The following is a 22,922-nucleotide window of genomic DNA, read 5'->3' as shown; positions in this document are numbered from 1 at the left end:
ATGGTTCTGTCTTTGACAGTCTTTGCAGAGAGGGGCATATCCCTGATTTTCTGCACAATTTCACTCTTGTTTTTAAAGTCCGTGAATAGATGTTCTGAAATCTTAATGAAAGATTCTTTTATATATTCACCATCTGTAAACTGCTTCCCGTGCCTGACTATTTCCTGAGCGGCAATATAACTGGCGTATGTCGTTGATTTTCCAGACTTCATCCATTTCTGGAAATGATTTTTGCTCAGATCAACCTTCCGCATCAGTTCCGAAACGGCTTTTTTTCTCTCATCTCCATCCGGATATTTTAGAGCAAAGGCTGCGTGTTTATTCTGGAAATGCCTTGCGACATTTGACTTTTTGTTGTTTGCTAGTTTCTCATTGCATATTAAGCATACCGGTAAACCAGTCTCGTCAACAGTGAAAGCAAATGAATCTGTCCACGTATCATTAAACGTTCTGTTTTCTTCAGTCACTTTTCTTTTTTTAGAATTCTCCATAGTTGGCTTACCTTGGATCGAAAAATTAAAGAAATCGCGCACTGGCGGGTGTCAGGTATTGGCAGTGGTGACGTATATTAATAGCGATAAAAACACGTTGTAGCAGTGTGCTCACGCAGTCAGTAAACTGCAGTCGAATAACTTTATTCGAACTAAACAGCCTTGCTTTTAAGCCTCCCTCAACCCAGCCCCCATGGACGCAGATGCTGCAAAAGACGCGTACTCACAAACCCCCGTAGGCTATCTCCCTTAGCCGGAATGCTGGCTAATTGTGAGCCGTTTCGGATGTGCCAGGAAATGTGTCGCCACACTTAGATTGTACAAGATCACCATAATCTTCAAATTTAGAATTACATTTCAAAAGCTAACAAACTAACATAAAATACATTTTAATTAAATACTGACCAATTATTTCCCAAAGCCACAGGGAGCCGCAGCACAGAGGTGAAAGAGCCACAAATGGCTCGGGAGCCGCAGGTTGCCGACCCCCGCCCTATGGGATTCCCTTGTCTATTTGCCCCTCCCCACTGATCTCCCTCCTGGCACTTATCCTTGCAAGCGGAACATGTCCTACAACTCATCCCTCGCTACCATTCATTGCCCCACACAGTTCTTCCAAGTGAGGATACATTTCATTTGTGAGTCTGCTGGGGGCATACACTGTGTCCACTGCTCCCAGTGTGGCCTTCTGTATATTGGTGGGACCCGACGTAAGTTGGATGATCGCTTCACCAAGCACCTATGTTCTGTCCACCAGAAGAAGCAGAATCTCCCAGTGGCCATCCATTTTACTTCCACTTCCCATTCCCATTCCAGAATGTCAATCCATGGGCTCCTCTACTGTCACGATGAGGATACACTCAGGTTGAAGGAGCAATACCTTATATTCCATCTGGGTAGCCTCCAACCTGATGGCATGAACATCGATTTCTTGAACATCCGGTAATGCCCAACCCCCTCCCCCTTTCACCATTCCCTTTTCCCTCTCTCAGCTCATCTCCTTGCCTGCTGATCACCTCCCTCTGATGCTCTTCCCCACTTTTTTTCCTTCCATGGCCTTCTGTCCTCTTCTATTAGATTTCCCCATCTCCAACCCTGTATATAACCATCTAACGATTACAGCACGGAAGCAGGTCATCTCGGCCCTTCTAGTCCGTGCCAAACGCTTACTCTCACCTAGTCCCACCGACCTGCTCTCAGCCCATAATCTTACCTTAAATGACAATACCGAACCTGCCTCTATCACTTCAACTGGAAGCTCCTTCCACTCAGCTACCACTCTGAGTAAAGAAATTCCCCCTCATGTCAGTGTGGACATGGTGGAAGATTACAAATACCTGGGGATACAAACTGATAATAAACTGGACTGGTCAAAGAATAGTAAGGCTGTCTACAAGAAGGGTCAGAGCCGTCTCTACTTCCTGAGGAGAATGAGGTCCTCTAACATCTGCTGGACGATGCTGAGGATGTTCTACGAGAAAGTGGTGGCCAGTGCTATCATGTTTGCTGTTGTGTGCTGGGGCAGCAGGCTGAGGGTAGCAGACACCAACAGAATCAACAAACTCATTCGTAAGGCCAGTGATGTTGTGGGGCTGGAACTGGACTCTCTGATGGTGGTGTCTGAAAAGAGGATGCTGTCCAAGTTGCATGCCATCTTGGACAATGTCTCCCATCCACTCCATAATGTACTGGTTAGGCACAGGAGGTCATTCAGCCAGAGACTCATTCCACCGAGATGCAACACTAAGCGTCATGGGAAGTCATTCCCACCTGTGGCCATCAAACTTTACAACTCCTCCCTCGGAGTGTCAGACACCATGAGCCAATAGGTTGGTCCTGGACTCATTTCCACTTGGCATAATTTGCTTATTATTATTTAATTATTTATAGTTTGATATTGCTATACTTCTACACTATTCTTGGTTGGTGCGACTGTAACGAAACCCAATTTCCCTCCGGATCAATAAAGTATGTCTGTCTGTCTGTAAATTTTTGCCCCCTAACTCTCAACTCACATCCTCTTGTTTGAATCTCCCCACTCTCAATGGAAAAAGCCTATCCACATCAACTCTATCTATCCTCCTAATTTTAAATAACTCAATCAAGTCCCCCCTCAACCTTCTACACTCCAACCAAAGAATAAAGACCTAATTTGTTCAACCTTTCCCTGTAACTTAGGTGCTGAAACCCAGGTAACATTCTAGTAAATCTTCTCTGTACTCTCTCTATTTTGTTGACAGCTTTCCTATAATTTGGTGACCAGAACTGTACACAATACTCCAAATTTGGCCTTACCAATGCCTTGTACAATTTTCACATTACATCCCAACTCCTATACCCAATGCTCTGATTGGCCAGCATACCAAAAGCTTTCTTCACTACCCTATCCATGAGATTCCACCTTCAGGGAACTATGCACCATTATTCCCAGATCACTCTGTTCTACTGCATTCTTCAAGGCCCTAACATTTACCACGTATGTTCTATTTTGATTATTCCTACCAAAATGTAGCACCTCATACTTATCAGCATTAAACTCCATCTGCCACTGTTCAGCCCCCTCTTCTAACTGGCCTAGATCTCTCTGCAAGCTTTGAAAATCTACTTCATTATCCAAAATGCCACCTATCTTAGTATCATCTGCATATTTACTAATCCAATTTACCACCCCATCATACAGATCATTAATGTATATGACAAATAACATTGGACCCTGTACAGATCCCTGAGGTACACCACTAGTCATCGGCCTCCAACCTGACAAACAATTATCTATCACTACTCTCTGGCATCTCCCATCCAGCCACTGTTGAATTAATTTTATTACTTCAATATTAACACCTAAAGATTGAACCCTTCCTAACTAATCTTCCATGCAGAACCTTGTCATAAGGCCTTACTGAAGTCCACATAGACAACATCCACGGTTTTACCCTCGTCAACTTTCCTAGTAGCCTCTTCAAAAAATTCAGTAAGATTTGTCAAGCATGACCTTCCACACACAAATCCATGTTGACTGTTCCTAATCAGACCCTGTCTATCCAGATAATTATACATACCATCTCTAAGAATACTTTCCATTAATTTACCCACCACTGACATCAAACTTACAGGCCAATAATTGCTAGGTTTACTCTTAGAACCCTTTTCAAACAATGGAACAACATGAGCAATATGCAAATCCTCTGGCACCATCCCCATTTCTAATGACATTTGAAATATTTCTGTCAGAGCCCCTGCTATTTCTACACTAACTTCCCTCAAGGTCCTAGGGAATATCCTGTCAGGTCCCAGAGATCTATCCACTTTTATATTCCTTAAAAGCGCCAGTACTTCCTTCTCGTTAATCGTCATAGCTTCCCTACTTGTTTCCCTTACCTTCTCCTTAGTTAAATATCCTTCTCCTTAGTTAATACCGAAGAAAAGAAATTGTTCAAAATCTCCCCCATCTCTTTTGGCTCCACACATAGCTGTCCACTCTGATTCTCTAAGGGACCAATTTTATCCCTCACTATCTTTTTGTTATTAATATATCTGTAGAAACCCTTTGGATTTATTTTCACCTTACTTGCCAAAGCAACCTCATATCTTCTTTTAGCTTTTCTATTTTTTTTCTTCTTACATTCTTTATATTCCTTGAGCACCTCATTTACTCCATGCTGCCTATATTTATTGTAGATATCTCTCTTTTTCTGAACCAAGTTTCCAATATCCCTTGAAAACCATGGCTCTCTCAAACTTTTAACCTTTCCTTTCAACCTAACAGGAACATAAAGATTCTGAACCCTCAAAATTTCACCTTTAAATGACAGCCATTTCTCGATTACATCCTTCCCATAAAACAAATTGTCCCAATCCACTCCTTCTAAATTCTTTCGCATCTCCTCAAAGTTAGCGTTTCTCCAATCAAAAATCTCAACCCTGGGTCCCATCCTATCCTTCTCCATAATTATACTGAAACTAATGGCCTTGTGATCACTGGATCCGAACACGTACCTCCATCACCTGACCTATTTCACTCCCTAACAGGAGATCCAACACTGCCCCTTCTCTAGTTGATACCTCTAAAGGAGTTGGTATCTCCTTTACCAATCAACTTCCCAGCTCTTTACTTCACCACCCCCTCTCCCGGTTTCACCTATCACCTTACTTCTCCCTCCGCTATGCCCTACCATTTAAACCTACTCATCTTTTGTTTCTCCAGTCCTGCTGAAAGGTGTTGATCCAACATGTCAACTGTACTCTTTTCCATAGATGCTGCCTGGCCAGCTGAGTTTCACCAGCATTTTGACTGTTTTGTTTGGATTTCCAACATATGCAGAATTTATGTTTGTGATTTTTTTCAGTCTGTTATCTACCATTCTATCTGGCTAACCTTCGCTATTTATATATATATAAAATTGATATGGGAGTTGTAAATATCAATAGAAGGGAAATTACAACTCTGGAACAATAGGGTTAGTTAGAATCAGGCATGTTGACCAAGGTAGCATTTATGCAAACATATATGTTTGTTTACTAAAACTTTTTACTATGTTCAGAGGATCGCTGTGCCTAGGTATAATAGCTTTTTAAAGTCTTGGAATATTTCTGTAATAAATGAAGAATCAATAAGGCTAAAGAGTAAACTCTTTGAACCACAGGCTCAGTAGCTTGATGGAAATTACTGGGAAGTTAATAAAAGGCATCATTAAGATTACCATTTTGATCCCTTCACAGGGTTTACTGGGTTAGTTGATACGTAAAGTTTAAAATTCCTTTAATAAGATAATAATCTTGTACATTTTATCTTATCAAAACACCCTGGTTCCAACTGCAGATGTACCTATTCCTTACCCCCCTGGATTCCTTACATTGGCCCATAGACTGGAACCTGCCCATTGACACACAACCAGCTTAAAATCAAGAATAAAAAAAAGAGAACCAGATGCTGAAGCGCATTTACCTTATAATGTACGACAGAGCCATGGGACTGGAATTAATGAAAGTATGGTATTGAATAAGAAATTTAGAGATGCATTTTCAAAAATGAAGGATCATCTATAATGACAATAATTTTGGTTGAATTAAGTAACTGGTGTCCTGTAGTTTAATGCTATAGCATTGTTCCTTCTCTACCATATACATTAATGGTCCAAATGAGAAGGACTAGGCATATATATAAAAACATTTGCCAGCTAATAGTAATCTAAATGATTACCATTGAATGTGAATGAAGAAAAATTACTATTTGTTCTACATGCAAATAAAGGGCCAGGAATATGATATTTTATAGCAACAAATTGTGCTTTTATTGAAAGTATGACAAATATGTGAAAAATTTTGTGTATGAACTTGAAAATATGATTGACATCAATCCTAGTTAACTACAATAATTCCTAGTTACACAAAATTTTAAAAAATATGCTGGTCAAAAGATTCTTTTGTTCCTTACTTTGGTTCCTTACAGACTTGATGACCTACAGTGCATGCCAGATTTTTAAAGCTAATGAATATGGCGATGATGGATGCAGAGTACCATTTTCCAAGTTTCTAAAGATTTCAGTGTGCATAGAATGAAAAGCAAAAATAATCCCAAAACTTAAGAATGGAAGGAAAGATAAACTAGTCAACGATAACTTAGTTAAGCTCACAGCAGTAGTAGGAAAAATACTGGCTTATTAAGTAATAAGGCAGTTAATTTGGCAGAATGAGTCAAAATTTAAAGAGAAATTACATTGGACAGATTTGTTAGAACTTTTTAAGGTTGTAACCAGAACAAACATGGGGGAACCAGTTGGTGTTGTGCATTGGAAGATTCGAAAAACTTCCATTACCATATAAAGGATTATTAGACAAATTAAAGTGTTTGGGGTATGAAGTGAGTAGTAGTTAATGGCTCATATGGAACACTGAGGAAGTGATTGATAGGAACTAAAAGGAGGTGGTCACTCCTAGGTTGCAAGACGCAGGTAATTGGGTGACTGTGAGGAAAAGGAAAGTATAGAATACCCCTGTGGCCATTCCATGAAATAACAAGTAGACCACTTTGGATACTGTTGAAGGAGCTGCAGTCAGCCGGTCTCTGGCACTGAGTCTGGTGCTGTGGTTTAGAAAAGCAGAGAGGTGAAGAGGACTGCAGTAGTCATAGGAGATTCCATGGTTAGAGGAATAGAGAGGAGACTCTGTAGACATGATAGCGACACCTGGATGGTATGTTGCTTCTCAAGTACCAGCATCAGGATGGCTCAGATCAGATTCACAGCATTCTAAAGGGGGAGGGGGAGCAACCAGAAGTCTTGGTACACTTTGAAACTAAAGACATAGATAGGAAGGGTGAGGAGGTCCTGAAGAGAGATTTTTAGGGATCTAGGCTGAAAGCTGAAAAGCAGGACCTCAAGGGCAGTAATCGATGGAATGCTGCCTGTGCCACGCACCAGTGAGAATAAGAATAGAATGATTTGATAGGTTAATGTGATGTAGAGGGCAGAGGTTCAGATTTCTGGATCATTGGGATCTCTTCCTGGGGAAGGTACAATCTGTACAATAGGGCTGAGTTGCACCCTAACTCGAAGGGGACTAATATACTTGTGGGTAGGTTTACTAGGGCCTTTTGGAAGGGTTTTAACTAATTTGGCAGGAGGATGGGAACTGGAGTGAAGGGTTGAGGATGGGGTAGCTGATTTAGAAACAGGCAGTGTGTAGGGATACTGCTGGCAAGGAGAGACTGATGAAAGGGCAAAATTGCAGTGAATGGGATGAGATGCAACCTAAAAGGGGGCAGAATCAAAAAGGGTGATGAATACAGGACTGAAGGTTTGAATGCACATAGTAGATGAAATAAGGCAGATGAACTTTTAGCACAGTTACATATTGGCAAATATGACATGGACATCACTGAATCATGGCTAAAAGATTACAGCTGAGAGCTAAACTTACAAGGATACATGTTGTATCGAAAGGACTGGCAGGTAGGCAGAGGAGGTGGGGTGGTTCTGCTGCTAAAAAATGAAATCAAATCACTAAAAAGGGGTGACATATGATCTGAAGATGTTGAATCATTATGCGTAGAGCTAAGAAACTACAAGGGTAAAAAGCCCTGTTTGGCCTCTTAACAGTAGCAAAGATGCGGTCTACAAATTACAACGCGAGATAGAAAATGCATGTCAGAAGGACAATGTTATGATAGTCATGGAGATTTTGCTATGCAAGTAGATTGGGAAAATCAGGTTGGAGGGGGAATTTCTAGAACATCTACAAGATAGATTCTTAGAGCAGTTCATGGTAGAGCCCACATAGTTATTCTGGATTGGGTGTTATGTAATAAACTGGAATTGATTGCAGAGCTTAAGGCCAGGTGATCATAATAGAATTCACCTTGCAATTTGAGAAGGAGAAGCTAAAGACTGATGTATCAGTATTACAGTGGAGTAAAGGGAATTATGGAAGCATAAGAAAGGAGAAGGCCAAAATTAATTGGTAGGGAACACTAGCAGGGATGATAGCAGAGCAGCAATGGCTGAAGTTTCTGAGTACCATTCAGCAGGTGCAGGATAGATACATTCCAAAGAAGTATTCTAAAGGCAGAATGAAGCAACTATGGCTGACAAGCTTAAGTCAAAACCAACATAAAACCCAAATAGAGGACACATAATAGAGCAAAAATTAGTGGGAAGTTAGATTGTGAAGCTTTTAAAAACCAACAGAAGGTAACTAAAAGGAGTCATAAAGAATGAAAAGATGGAATACAAATGTAAGCTAGCCAATAATATTAAAGAGGATAAGAAAAATTTCTTCAGATGCATAAAGTGTAAAAGAGAGGTAGAAGTAGCCATTAGACTGCTGGAAAATGATACTAGAGACGTAGTAATGGGTGACAAGGACATGAAGGACAAACTGAGTAATTATATTGCATCAGTCTTCAATTTTGAAGACACTAGTGGTATGGTGGAATTTCCAGGTATCAGGGGGCACCATAACTACAGAGAAGGTTCTTGGGAAACCTAATCACCTGGACCAGAAGGTATACACCCCAGGGTTCTGAAAGAGGTGGCTAAAGAGATTGTGGAAGCATTAGTAATTATCTTTCAAGAATCAATGGATTCTGGCATGGTTCCGGAAGACTGGAAAATTCCAAATGTCACTTCACTCTTTAAGGGAGAGAGGCAAGAAATTGCAGACCACTTAGTCTGACCTCAGAAGTTGGGAAGATGTTGGAGTCAATTGTTAAGGATGTCATTTCCGGATACTTGGAAGCACATGATAAAATAGGCAGAAGTCAGCCTGGTTTACTTAAAGAAAATGTCTGCCTCACAAATCTATTGAAATTTTTTGAAGAAATAACAAGTACGATACAGAAGGGCCTATGATAAGTTGCCACACTTGAGGCTGCTTAATAAGATAAGAGCTCATAGTATTACAAGAAAAATGCTAGCTTGTATAGAGCATTGGCTTATTTGCAGGAGGCCAAAAGTGGGTATAAAGGGAGCCTTTTCTGGTTGGCTATATGGTGCTCCACAGGAATCTGTGTTGGGACTGCTTCTTCTTACATTATATGTCAATGATTAGTATGAAGGAATTGATGGCATTGTGGCCAAGTTTGAGGATGATATAAAGATAGGATGAGGGGCAGGTAGTATTGAGGAAGCAGAAAAGCTACAGAAGGACTTGGACAGATTAGGAGAATGGGCAAAGAAGCAGCAGATGGAATACATTGTCATGAAGTGTATAGTCATGCACTTCAGTAGAAGGAATAACAGCATATATTTTCGAAAAGGTGAGAAAATACAAATATCTGCGTGCCAAAGAGACTTGGGAATCCTCGTACAGGATTTCCTGGAGGTTAACTTGCAGGCAAATTTGATTTTAGTACTCATTTTGAGATGACTAGAGTATAAAAACAAGGATGGAATGTTGAGGTTTATAAGACACTGGTGAGGCTTAACTTGGAGTATTGTAAGCAGTTTGAGACACTTACCTTAGAAAGGATATGCAGATATAAGAGAGAGTTCAAAGGAGTTAACGGAAGTTCACAAAGATGATTCCAGGATTGAAAGGCTTATCATATGACAAATGAGAAAATCTGCAGATGCTGGAAATCATTGAATTGAATTGACTTTATTTCTTACATCCTTCACATACACAAAGAGCAAAAATCTTTACGTTACATCTCCATCTAAATGTGAAATCATAGTAATTTATAATAATTTATAATAAATAGAACAGTCATTGTAATATAGAGCACACTCAAATCAGCTTGAGTTCATCCGTCTGATGGCCTGATGGAAGAAGCTGTCCTGGCTTTTATGCTACGGTACCACTTCCCAGATGGTAGCAACTGAAATAGATTGTGGTTGGAATGGCTTGGGTCCCCAAAGACCCTACAGGCTCTTTTTACACACCTGTCCTTGTAAATGTTCCGAATCATAGGAAGTTCACTACAGATGCACCTGGTTGTCTGCACCACTCTTCTGCACAGTCCTGCAATTAAGGGTATCAGAGTCCTGGGATCTAAGTATTTGAAGGCTCTGGGCCTGTACTCATTAGAATTAAGAACGAAAGGCATCAACAGAGTGGATGAGGAGAGGTTTCCTTTGGGGGGGGTGGAAGAGGAAACACAGGCCTCAGAAAAGGGGGGCATCCATTTAGAATGGAGCTGAAAAGGAATTTCATTAGCCAGAGAGTGTTGAATCTATGGAATTCAATGCCACATTCAGCTGTGGAGGCCAAGTCAATGGGTATTTCTAAGGCAGAGGTTTCTTGATTAGTTCAGGGCAGAAGCATTATGGGGAGATGTGTGCTTAGCCCACTGCTCTACTCTCTCTACACCCATGACTGTGTGGATAGGCACAGCACAGATTGGCTGATGATACAGCCACTATTGGCAGGATCTCAGATTGTCATGAGAGTGCATACAGGAGCAAGATATATCAGCTAGTTGAGTGGTGTCTCAGCAACAACCTTGCACTCAATGTCAGTAAGACCAAAGAGCTGATTGTGGGCTTTACAAAAGAGTAAGATAAGGGAATGCACACCAATCCTCATAGAGGGATCAGAAGTGGAGAGAGTGAGCAATTTCAAGTTTCTGGGTATCAATATTTCTGAGGATCTTAGCTGGATGCAACTTATTGATGCAGCTATAAAGAAGGCAAGACAGTGGTTATATTTCGTTAGGAGTTTGAAGAGATTTGGCATGTCACCTGAAACTCTACAGATGTACCATGGAGAGCATTCTGACTGGATGCATCACTGTCTAGTATGGGTGGCTCCTGCACAGGATCAAAGTAAGATGCAGAGAGTTGTAAAATTAGTGAACTCCATCATGGGTACCAGCCCCCATTCTATCCAAGACATCTTCAAGGAATGGTGCCTCAAAAAGGCAGTGTCTCGGGGGACGTCACGTGATGACGTAGGATCGAGACGCTGGAACCCATCTCTCCCATAAAAAATCAATAAATTATTGTCTAAATGAAGAAAAGTTAGCCAATACTTTCTAAAAGTTACTTATAAACAACTCCGGATTGTTTCAAGTTATGCCTCACAAACAGAAGATGAAGAAAACTACTACCATGAAAGCAATGCAAGTTGGAAACAGAATCAAGGCCCACTTCTGCCAAAGAACAGCGGGCTCAGGTACACGATACCACCAGTGATACAGAACAGGAAACTGCTGCAACATCGACCATTTCTGAAGGAAAAGATCAACGAGTACTGTGCAAGCGTGAAGGAAGGAGCATGCGCAAACAGGAGCAACCAGAACTACAAATCCCAGTTACGACTGAAACCGAAAGTGAAAGTGAATCTGATAGAGAGTCAGATTCTCTGGAAAAATCAGATGAAGATAGAGGCAAAAGTCTTTCTGGAAATATGGAAAAGACTTTGATGCAAATAATGTGTAAATTAGAAAAATTAAACGCATTAAAAGTAATCAAAAGAAAAATGACAAATATGGAGATGATGTTTGATAAAATTACAAAAAGACAGGATAAAATGGAAAAGAGAATTATAGATTTGGAAACTACAACAGAAGACATAGTTGAAAGCTTGAATAAAATGGAAGATGATACTACTGCCTGGACATCAGAAAGAAAACAATTTATGGAAAAAATTGATAAGCTTGAAAATTTTAGTAGACGAAACAATATTAAAATTGTTGGACTTAAAGAAGATGTAGGAGAAGATCCAATAATTTTTTTTCAAAAATGGATCCCTGAAAAATTGGAAATGGATCTCTAATTGAGATCGAAAGGGCTCATAAGAGCCTTAAGGCCAAGATCTCAAGCTGATCAAAATCCACGATCAATTTTGATAAGATGCTTAAGATACCAAGATAAAGAAAAGCTCATGACGGTGGCTGCCCAACGTGCCAAAAAGAGAAACGGGCCATTGATGATAGCAGGGAAGGCAGTTCTTTTTTATCCTGATATGTTATAACCTTTTGAAGAGAAAGAAGGAATTTAACCCAGCGAAAAATGTCTTATGGGAAAAAGATTATAAATTCATAATGCGTCACCCAGCAACGCTGATAATTTTTTTGGAGGAGGGAAAAAGAAGATTTTTTAACGATTATTGAGAAGCGGAGGAGTTCACACAAAAACTTCCACCCATTCACTAATTATACATAGAGACTTCCAAGCGTGATGGATTAAAGATGAAGATAGCGACAGTGAATGGAAGTGATGGACATTTAAGGATGATACAGGGGAGAAAAGCAAAATTTCAGAAATAATAATTGAGAATAGTATTTTTTTTCTTCTTTTATATATATACTTTTCTATGTTGCTGGGGAGCTTTGGATCGGTTACTGCGGGATACACGTGTGTAATCATGGCGATTGCCATGACCCGTACAACAGAGGGGGGTAATGTTGCGTTCCTTTTTTTTCCACAACATTAGTAGGGGGGTATTTTGTTTTTTTCTTTATACTCTATTTTTCTTCTATCTTTCTGCCTGGATGATTGGAGGGGACACACATAGCAACATGGAGAATTTTAAAAAGATTTCCCAAGATACCACGGAAATTGCAAGATTAGGTATTATTATAGCTTGAAGTAACATAATTAAAAATAATGACTAATTTACTGAATTTTTTAAGTCTTAATGTTAATGGGCTTAATGGACCGGTAAAAAGAAAAAGAATTCTAACATACATTAAAAAAATGAATATAGCTTTTATACAAGAAACACATTTAACAGACAAAGAACATCAGAAATTAAAAAGAGACTGGGTTGGAAATGTTATTGCAGCTTCATTTAATTCAAAGGCGAGAGGAGTTGCAATTTTGGTTAATAAAAATTTACCAATTAAAATACAAAATGTATTAATTGATTCAGCGGGGAGATATGTAATTATACATTGTCAAATTTTTTCAGAACTATGGACTCTTATGAATATTTATGCACCAAATGAAAATGATGTAAAATTTATACAAGAGGTCTTTTTGAATTTGGCTAATGCACATGACAAAATATTAATAGGTGGAGATTTTAACTTTTGCCTAGATCCAGTTTTAGATAGATCAACAAAGGTGGTCACAAAATCAAAAGTAGTAAAATTAACTCTATCATCGATGAAAGATTTAAACGATTGATATATGGAGAAGAATGAATCCAAAAGAAAGAGATTACTCATTTTATTCAAAAAGGCAGTGTCTGTCATTAAGGACACCTACCACCTAAGATATGCCCTCTTCTCATTGTTACCATCAGAAAGGAGGTACAGAAGCCTGAAGACACACAGTGTAAATCAGGAACAGCTTCTTCCCTCTGCCATCTGATCTCTGAATAGACATTGAAATACTTCATTACTTCTTAATTTCTGTTTTTTAGTTCTAATTTATATATTTTGTGTGTGTGTGTGTGTGTAGAAAAACACACTTACTGTAATTCACATCTTCTATATCATGTAATGCATTGAACTACTGCCGCAAAGTTATCAGATTTCACGATGTATGCCAGCGAAGTTAAATCTGATTCTGGTTCCAAGTCCTCTGTTCATTTTGGTACTGTAGATTCAATGCAAGTGTCATAAAAGGAGCTTGATATGCTCCTGAAGTAAACTGAACTCAGGGAAGTTGAGACATTTTGCCCCAAAGCTATTTTTTTTAAATCTTACTTTTTTGTCTCTGCCAAAAATTTTATAAGTACTAATTGATAGGGAATCTTGAAGGCCCTGATACTTGGTGGCAACTTGAGAATACTTTGTTGTATGCATGTAACACTTCAACTGTTACAATTTTAATGTGTCAACCAGGGAACCAGCACACCTAGAAAATATCTTTTCATGTGCTCTCACTTTATGAATGAAGTCAGAGAGTTCAAATGAATACAATTAGAATAAAATAGGGTTATTCTAATTGCAGTATCATGAATGCTGGCGATCTAAAATCAGAAAAGGCAACAGAAACTATCATTTTTATCCCACAAGATTTTTTTAACAAAGACCATTATGAAAATTCATTGCAATTTTGTTTTTTTTTCTGGAAGGGACCCTCATAATATGAAACAAGTGGGCCTGAACACTCATTTTTCCATCTCCAAAAGTATTCCATTAATTTGTTATCTAATGTTGTCTAGCATATTGGAGTTGCACCATATTCTGCCATTCTACTTATCTGAGTACAAATGGGTAGTACGCTAATGTGCTGATAGACTAAATCAATAGGCTGCTTTAATCCAACTCTGAAATCTGAAATCTATCTATGTGGTTGCTCAGGCTTACTGGTAGTCAAGTTATTAATTTTTCCTCCAATAAAACTACACACTCTAATGTTATGAAAATTTCTATAATGACTGAAGTGGCATCCTTAATCAAGCATCACAAAAGTTAAGTCCTGCTTTTTTTTCATTTTCACCTCTTGGGAGCTTATACATGACTACTAATGCTAGAACACAAAATTTACCTTGTTGGCATGGAAATGCTCTGGATCGGTAACTAACTTACAAAAATATGTAAGGAGGAAGCTCAAACATGATAAAAAGCACTGTTGGCCAGAAAGAACTACAGTCTACAAGAGAATTCAAATGAATCAAGAACAAAGGCAGTTGGTCTGTCTGCTTCCGCGGTACTTGATTCATTCAAATTAACTGATTTGTAGACTGTGGTTCTTTCTTTCTGGCCAACAGCACCAAAACTTGTTTAGGAACAAATGTCATTTTACTCCCAATAACCTTACACCATGCTACTCAGTTGTATGTGGCTTGGATTCACTCACCATTGGTGCCCTGACAGACATACTCCCCTACTACGCTTCCTTAATCATACAGAATATTACAAATTCCAAATCATTCTAACTGAAGGCATGGAGTCCAATAAAAATCACCTGCCACCTTATGAACATACTGTTCCTGTTTTCATTTCCTTACCTTTCTATACTTTAATGCATATATGGTATTCCATGCTGCAATAAGTTCTACATTCTTATCACTTTCAGACTGTGGGACTTTGCCTGTATTCATGACACTTCGCTACTGACTACTTTCTATGTGATAGTGTATTACCATGTCTAACATATTGAACTCCGTTACAATTAGGAAAAAAACTCAAGTAGGCCATTGTTTATCCTTTCTTTACTGAAAGGAAACTATGCCAACCTGTTCACTCATTCTTGGCCATTCTACTTTTAGTTCTGATTATACCGTAGTAAACTTCAGATTTTCATGCAACATTTCCCTTGACAGAAAGCATGATGACTGACTTATTTTATCATTTTTCGCCAACTGCCTTGAAACCTCATCCTTAGTAATGGACTCCAACACTTTCCCAACCACTGAGGTTCGGCTAATTGGCTTATAATTTATTCTTTTGTCTTCCTTCCTTCTTAATGAGTGGAGGGACATTCAGAATTTTCCAGTCCTCCAGAAACAAGCCAGAATCAGGTGATTCTTGGAATGATCGTAACCATCGCATCTGTTATCTCATTGGCAATCCCTTTCAGCACTCTGGGAAGTCATCCATCTGGTCCAGGTGATTTATCCACCTTAAGACCTTTCAGTTTGCTCATTTTTTCCTTTGTTCATTCCTGCTCCCTGACACTCACGGATCTCTGGCACACTGTTAATGTCTTCCACAGTGAAGATTGATGCAAAGTACCCATTAAGTTCATCTGCCATTTCTTTTTCTCCCATTACTACCTCACCAGCATCATTTTTCAGTGGTCCAATATCAACTCACCTCCGTTTTAATCTTCATATAACAGGAAAAAAACTTTTAGTATCCTGCTTTATATTACAGGTTAGTTTGACCTCGTATTTAATCTTTTCCCTTCTCTTGGCTTTTTAGTTGCCTTTTGTTGGATTTTAAAAGCTTTCCAATCATCCAACTTCCCACTCACTTCAGCTACCTTATATGCCCTTTCCTTGGCCTTTATACCGTCCTTAACTTCCCTAGTCAGTCACAGTTGCCTATCCCTGCCTTTGAGAACAACTTCTTCCGTGGGACATATCTATCCTGCGCCTTGTGAACTATTTCCAGAAATTTCAGCCACTTCTGTCCTGCCATCATCCTTACCAGTACCTCTCCAGTCCACCTGGGCAAGCTCCTCTCTCATGCCTCTGTAATTTCCTTTATTCTATTGTGATACTGATACACATGACTTGCGCTTCTTCCCATCAAATTGCAGTATGAATTCAATATTATATTCACAGTCTCCTAAGGGTTCTTTCACCTTCAGCTCCTTAATTACCACACAGCACCCAATCTAAGCTGGCCTTTCCCAAGTGGGCTCAAGCACAAGCTGCTCTGAAAAGCCATTCAGCAGCCAAAAACATTAACTTTGTTTCTTCCTCATTAGAAGCTGCTCAACTTTGAATATTTTCAGCATTTATTGCTTTATTGCAGTTACCAATGTTGGCAATTAAAAATGGTTGTTTACAAAATTTGCTGCAGTACTACAATGCAAAGTTCAAAGTAAATTTTTTATCAAAGTACATACTACATGAGATTCAAATTCTTGCAGGCATTCACAGTAGAACAAAGAAACACAATAGAATAGAAACATAGAAAACTTACAGCACAATACAGGCCCTTCAGCCCACAAAGTTGTGCCGAACATGTCCTTACCTTAGAAATTACTAGGGTTACCCATAGCCTTCTATTTTTCTAAGCTCCATGTACCTATTGAAAAGACTGTTAAAAGACCCTATCGTATCCACCTCCACCACCATTGCCGGCAGCCCATTCCACGCACACACCACTCTCGGGAGTAAAAGACTTACCCCTGACATCTCCCCAGCACCTTAAACCTGTGTCCTCCATTTCAGCCCTGGGAAAAAGCCTCTGACTATCCACATGATCAATGCCTCTCATCGTCTTATAGACCTCTATCAGGTCACCTCTCATCCTCCGTCACTCCAAGAGAAAAGGCCGAGTTCACTCAACCTGTTTTCATAAGGCATGCTCCCCAATCCAGGCAACATCCTTGTAAATCTCCTCTGCATCCTCTCGATGGCTTTCATATCCTTCCTGTGGTGAGGCGACCAGAACTGAGCACAGTACCTCAAGTGGGGTCTGACCAGGGTCCTATATAGCTGCAACATTACCTCTCAGCTCCTAAATTCAGTTCCACAATTGATGAAGGCCAATATACCATTTGCCTTCTTATTCATAGAGTCAACCTGCGCAGCTGCTTTGGGCATCCTATGGACTCAGAACCCAAGATCCCTCTGATCCTCCACACTGCCAAGAGTATTACCATTAATACTATATTTTGCCATTATATTTGACCTACCAAAATGAACCACTTTTTGAACAAATGAAAAAAAACTACACAGAATCAAAGACTGACAAATAATGTACAAAAGATGACAAAACTGAGCAAATTCAAACAAGGCAATAAATAAATAAATAAATAAATAAATAAATAGAATAGAATAACTACTTAACACTGAGAACATGAGTTGTAGAGTCCTTGAAAGCGAGTCCATAGCTTGTGTTCAGTGATCAGTTTAGATTTGAGGTGAGTTCACACTAGTTCAGAAGCCTGATGGTTGAAGGGTAATAACTATTTCTAAACCTGGTGGTAATCAAACCCAAATCTCCTGTACCTATTTCCTGATGGTAGCAGTGAGAAGAGAAGCCTGATGTGGGGGTCTTTGCTTTCTTGTGACAACATTCAACAAATTTCATAACATATGCCAGTGATATTAAACTTGATTCTGATTTGTAGCTGTGCTCAGTGGTGAATTGGGCTGTACCTGTACAGTACTTCAAAAATACTTCACTGTTTTTATATCGAGAAAGGAACAAAAATCCCAATTTTTTACTAAAATAATTCAACTTAAAGATCACTAGTCCTCTGTAACATAACGCTGACACATTCTGAACATTTAGTTTCAAAATTGGTCAACTAGATTGTTCGCCAAAATGAAGCTCCGTGCATGTAGATTAATTTTACTGATCTTCCCTTCAACTTACTGGCAGAAAAAATGGACAGCAATTGTTTATAGTGTATAAGTCATCAAATCATCTTTTAATCATATCTAGTTTGCATTTCAAAACCTCATAAATGCAGGTGTTATCATTTCAGATGACCTGTCCTGACCCCAGCATGTAAGAACAATTATAAAGGATGAACGGCAGCGCCTCTCCTTTCTTAAAAGTTTGCAAAGATTTGGCATGACTTGCAAAACTTTGACAAACTTCAATATATGTGGTGGGGAGTATATTGTGGGACTGCATTACAGCCCTTGAATGTAAAATCCTCCAGTACACCATGGGTAAAGCCCTTCCCATCATTCAGCACAACTACATGAAGCATTGTCACAGGAAAACAGCATCCATCATCAGGAACCCCTACCACCCAGGTCTGCTGCCATCAGGAAGGTGGTGCAGGGGTCCCAAGACTTATACCACCAGGTTCAGGAACAGTTATTATCCCTCAACCATCAGGCTCTTGAACCAAAGGGGACAACTTCATTAAAATTCACTTGCCTCATCACTGAACTGTTCCCAAAACCTATGGACTCACTTTCAAGGATATTCTTGAAGCCCTCATGTTCTTGATATTTAATGTTTATTTATTATAAATGTTTCATTTTTTCTTTTTTTTCCTGTATTTGCAGTTTGTTTTCACCCAGTTGGTGCAGCCTTTCATTGATTTTGTTATGGTTATTAGATTTATTGAGTATGTCTGCAAGCAAATGAATCTCAGGGTTGAAGATGGTGATATATAAGTACTCTGCTAATGAATTTACTTTGAACTTTGACAATGACCACAGACATCTCTTTCAGAACAAATAATGAGCTAGTTTGCTTGCACTTATCAAGCCAAGCAGCTTTCATGCTTTGAACGCAAGCTATAACAAAACTCCAAAGTGCGTAGGATTATGTCAATTCAACAGACCAAAAATTCCTGGATAGCTTAAAGGGAAAATGACTCTATAAATAGACTAATGCCACCTGCTATAAAGCATACCTAAAGGATGACCTGCCACGCTCACTTACAATGGCACTAAAGCAGACTGTATATTTTGTATTTCTGATGACACATAGTATATTAGGGCTGAGAAAAAAAATATGCCGCCAGCTGCAAGGTAGGATCGCCCATGCAACATCACAAGGAATAGGCTCAAATGTTCAGATCATAAAATGCCACACACCCTACTGAGGCGGTCACCGTAGCATAGGTTAAACTGCACCCCCCCCCCCACCCCTCCCAGCGGATCCAGGGTCACCAAGGCGTCGTCATCTTTGCGACTCACGCCGCTCGGGGCCTGGAGGTGGCCCGGAGTCACTAGGCGCAGCTCGTTGCCCCACGCTGTGCCCCTGTACCTGCGGGCGTCCCTCCGGCACGATCCCAGGCGGATGCGGTACGCCAGCTCGACGTGTTCCTGCTGCACCTCCTCCGGCCTGACGCTCTCCGCCCACTGCCAGGCCGCCTTCTCCAGCTGCTGCTTGGGGGCCATGGGCGCGCTGAGTTCTTACCGATGGCGGGGCGGATAGGGAGGGACGGAGGGAGTGTTTCGGGACTCCCGCAGTAGGAGGGTCGCCTATCCCCACGCCCGAGGCCTTGGCTTCAGCTCCGGGCCTGCTTTGCGCCGCCAAGCAACCGAGAACGTGACGTACAGCTCAGAGGAGCACAGGGCGAGGGTGACGTCGATGACCGCAGCAAGCCGTGGCGTGGTACGCAGGCAGCCGGCAGCCCGCCGCCCGCCAGAGCTCGCCTTGCGAGCGCCTCAGGCGATCCCCTTGGCCACTGGCCACTGGCCGCTCTCCGCTGCAAATCGAATGAATGTGACTGGAGTTCAAACGTCGCTGCGCACCGCAGGAAGCGAGGAAACCCCGCCAGATCCCAAACATTCAGCAGGTCAGGCGGCTTCGGTGAAGAGGGAAACAGGGACCAGCATTTCCGGCCGAAAACCCAGTCAACAGTTCAGTGGGAGTTTAAAGGAAAGAATCTGCAGCTGCTGAAAATCTTAAATAAACGGGTCAAGCAGCTTCTGTGGAGAGAGAATGTTTCATGTGGCTGACACCAGAGAGGCTGCAGGTCCCAGAAGCTAGAGGAACGGAACTCTAGGTCAGGCAGCACTTATGGAGGGGAAACGAACAGACACAAAATCCACTTACAATTCCCCTTTGATTACAAGAGTCTTTAGTAATCCTGGAATCAACATAGACTACATCATACCCTATATCAACGACAGGCTTGTGTGGTCTGACTATACACTTGCTGATGGCAAGAATTCAAGTAGTGAGGGGTGCACCCCTCAGGACATGCATGAGAAAATAGACAAGCTATGTGAGTGGTCAACATAATGATAGATGTAGAAGTACAATGTAAGTAGTTGAAGAAAGAAATGATAAATATTTCTCTTAAATATGAGGCAGAGGGGAGTCCTCAAAATGTATTTTAGAACATAGAAATTTACAGTACAATATAGGCCTTTTGGCTCACAATGTTATGCCAACCACGTAACCTACTCTAGAGACGGCTTAGAATTTCCCTAGCGCATAGCTCTCTATTTTTCTAAGATCCATGTGTCTGTCTAAAAGGCTGTTAAAAGACCCTATTGTATCCACTTCTGCCACCGGTGGTGCATTCCACACACCCACCAATCTCTGTGTGAAAAACTTGCCCCTGACGTCCCCTCCAAGCACCTTAAAACTATGGCCCCTTTTGTTAGCCATTTCAGCCCTAGGAAAAGGCCTTTGGCTATCCACACAATCAGTGCCCCTCATCATCTTATACACCTCTTTCAGGTCACCTCTCGTCCTCCATCACTCTAAGGAGAAAAGGCCACGTGTGCACAATCTATCAAAGCATGCTTCCCAATCCCTGTAAATCTCATCTGCATCCTTTCTATGATTTCCACATCCTTCCTGTATGAGGTGACCAGAACTGAACACAGTGCTCCAAGTGAGGTCTGACCAAGGTCTTATTTATCTGTAACATTACCTCACAGCTCTTGAACTTAATCCCAGATTTGATGAATGCCAACACACCATTTGCCTTCTCAACAACGCTGTCAACCTGAGTAGCAGCTTTGAGTGTCCTATGAACGTGACACAAAGATCTCTGATTCTCCACACTGCCAAGGGTCTTACCATTAATATTAAATTCTTCCAATTTGGTCTACCAAAATGAATCACTTCACACTTGCCTGGATTGAACTCCATCTGCCGCTTCTCAGCCCAGTTCTGCATCCTATCGATGTTCCATTGTAACCTCTGCCAACCCTCCAGACTATCCACAACACCGCCAACCTTTGTATCATCAGCAAACTTACTAACCCACCCTTCTACTTCTTCATCCAGGTCATTTATAAAAATCACAGAGGAGGGGTCCCACATCAGATCCCTGCGGAACACCAAGTTGGATCCTTGGATGCAAGTTAAAGGTGACAGGAAAATTAGGAAGGCAAATAATATATTGGTTAGTTGCCACTGACTTTTAAAACAAATGTAAAGATGTTTTGCCACAATTATATAGAGGCTTGATAAGATAACAGCTGGAGACTTGGAGTATCATGTACGATATTGTGCCCTTGCCTAAAAGAATGACATATTTGCTATTAGAGGGTGCACCTCAGTTCACCTCCTGATGAAGGGTTTTGGCCCAAAACGTCGTCACTACCTCCTCCCATAGATGCTGTCTGGCCTGCTGAGTTCTGCCAGCATTTTGTGTTTTTATCCATTCTGACATAGATGTCCATTGCCTCCTCTACTACCAGGATGTGTCCAAACTCAGGTGGAGGAACAACAGCTGATCCTCTGGATAACCACCAACTTAATGTAATGAACTTAGAATTCTCTGACTTCTGGACTCCCCTTTGCCCCTTCTCTCATTTTCAATTTCTGGCTAGCCTCTCACCCCTTTTCCTCACCTGCCCAGATCGATCTATCTCTCTATATATAATTTTTATTTATATATATATATATAATTTATATATATATAAATTTCTCTCTCTTTCTCCCCCTCCCTCTCTCTCTCCCCCTCTCTTCCCCTCTCCCCTCTCTCTCTCTTCCTCTCCCCCTCTTTCTCCCTCCCTCCCATGTTACACCAGAACTACCTCGACCTAAACTGAACTCTGCACCATCGCAAGACTATTCCTTTACACCTAGACTTTGAAAGAGCTTGGTTTTGATTCCTATTTCCACACTTCTGTATATATCATTGCTAACCTGTTTCACATATTTGCATTTTATAGTACAGTATTACTTAGTTTACTAATAAACACTATTAGTTACAGTAATACCAGACTCCAGCGTGTATTCCATTTCTGCTGGTTCGGTAACCCAGTCACGGGGTACGTGACAGGCCCAAAACATCAACTGTTTATTCTCCTCCTTAGATGCTATCTGATTTGCTGAGTTCCTCCAGCATTTTGTGCATGTTGCTTAAGATTTCCAACATCGGCAGAATCTCATGTGTTTATTAATAGGTCTAGTCTGAGTTTGGAGGATTGAAACCTGACCTTAAATGCAAATCAGGGAAGAGCCTACACTGCATCCATGCCAAGACTATTAGACTCAAAAATAGCTGCGTTTTTTTGGACATGCAGCACAGTAGCAGGCCCTTGCAGCTCAGTAAAACCGCAGTGCCCAATTAAACCTATGTGACCAATTAACTTAAAAAACCATACAACTTTAGGATGAGGGAGGAAACTGTAGCACCCAGAGGAAACCCACACAGTCACAGCTGTGGATTTGAACCCGGCTTGTTAGCACTGTAATAGTGCTACGCTAACCGTTAGGCTACCGTGCTGACCATAAAGAAAGGCTCTAAGAATAAACAACAAAATTATACAGCAGTGAGCTTGATGACAATTATGGGTAAATTATTGGAAGGTACTCGAGAGGACAGATATATAAATATTTGGATAGTCAACATGGCTTTGTGTGTGGTAGGACATGTCTAACCAATATTATAAAGTTTTTTGAGGAAGGCAGATGAAGAGAAGGCAGTGGATGTTGTCTACATGGACATGGACTTTGGCAATGCTTTTGACAAAGAC

At 40.6% G+C, this 22,922-nt stretch overlaps 1 protein-coding gene across 11 annotated transcripts in view; it reads right to left on the bottom strand.

Annotated features, from left to right (window-relative positions):
• Nucleotides 1–21,229, bottom strand: part of usp48 (ubiquitin specific peptidase 48) — a 242,993-nt gene extending 221,764 nt beyond the window's left edge. For 10 of the 11 annotated variants that reach the window (XR_009508155.1, XR_009508157.1, XR_009508156.1 and 7 more), the window contains exon 1: nucleotides 19,240–21,229. Coding sequence is in view for 4 of the 11 variants with exons in the window: in XM_059951677.1 (XP_059807660.1) it covers nucleotides 19,240–19,373 (134 nt within the window). In the remaining 7 variants the exon portion in view is untranslated. The remainder of the gene's footprint in view (nucleotides 1–19,239) is intronic. The other variant, XM_059951676.1, reaches the window with a different exon arrangement.
• Between the last annotated feature and the right edge of the window lie 1,693 nt (nucleotides 21,230–22,922).

This window comes from Hypanus sabinus, chromosome 27 (assembly GCF_030144855.1).
Source record: "Hypanus sabinus isolate sHypSab1 chromosome 27, sHypSab1.hap1, whole genome shotgun sequence".
Lineage (NCBI taxonomy): Eukaryota > Metazoa > Chordata > Chondrichthyes > Myliobatiformes > Dasyatidae > Hypanus > Hypanus sabinus.
The sequence above is the reverse complement of the archived record's forward strand: the minus strand, read 5'-3'. Positions and strand labels throughout refer to the sequence as shown.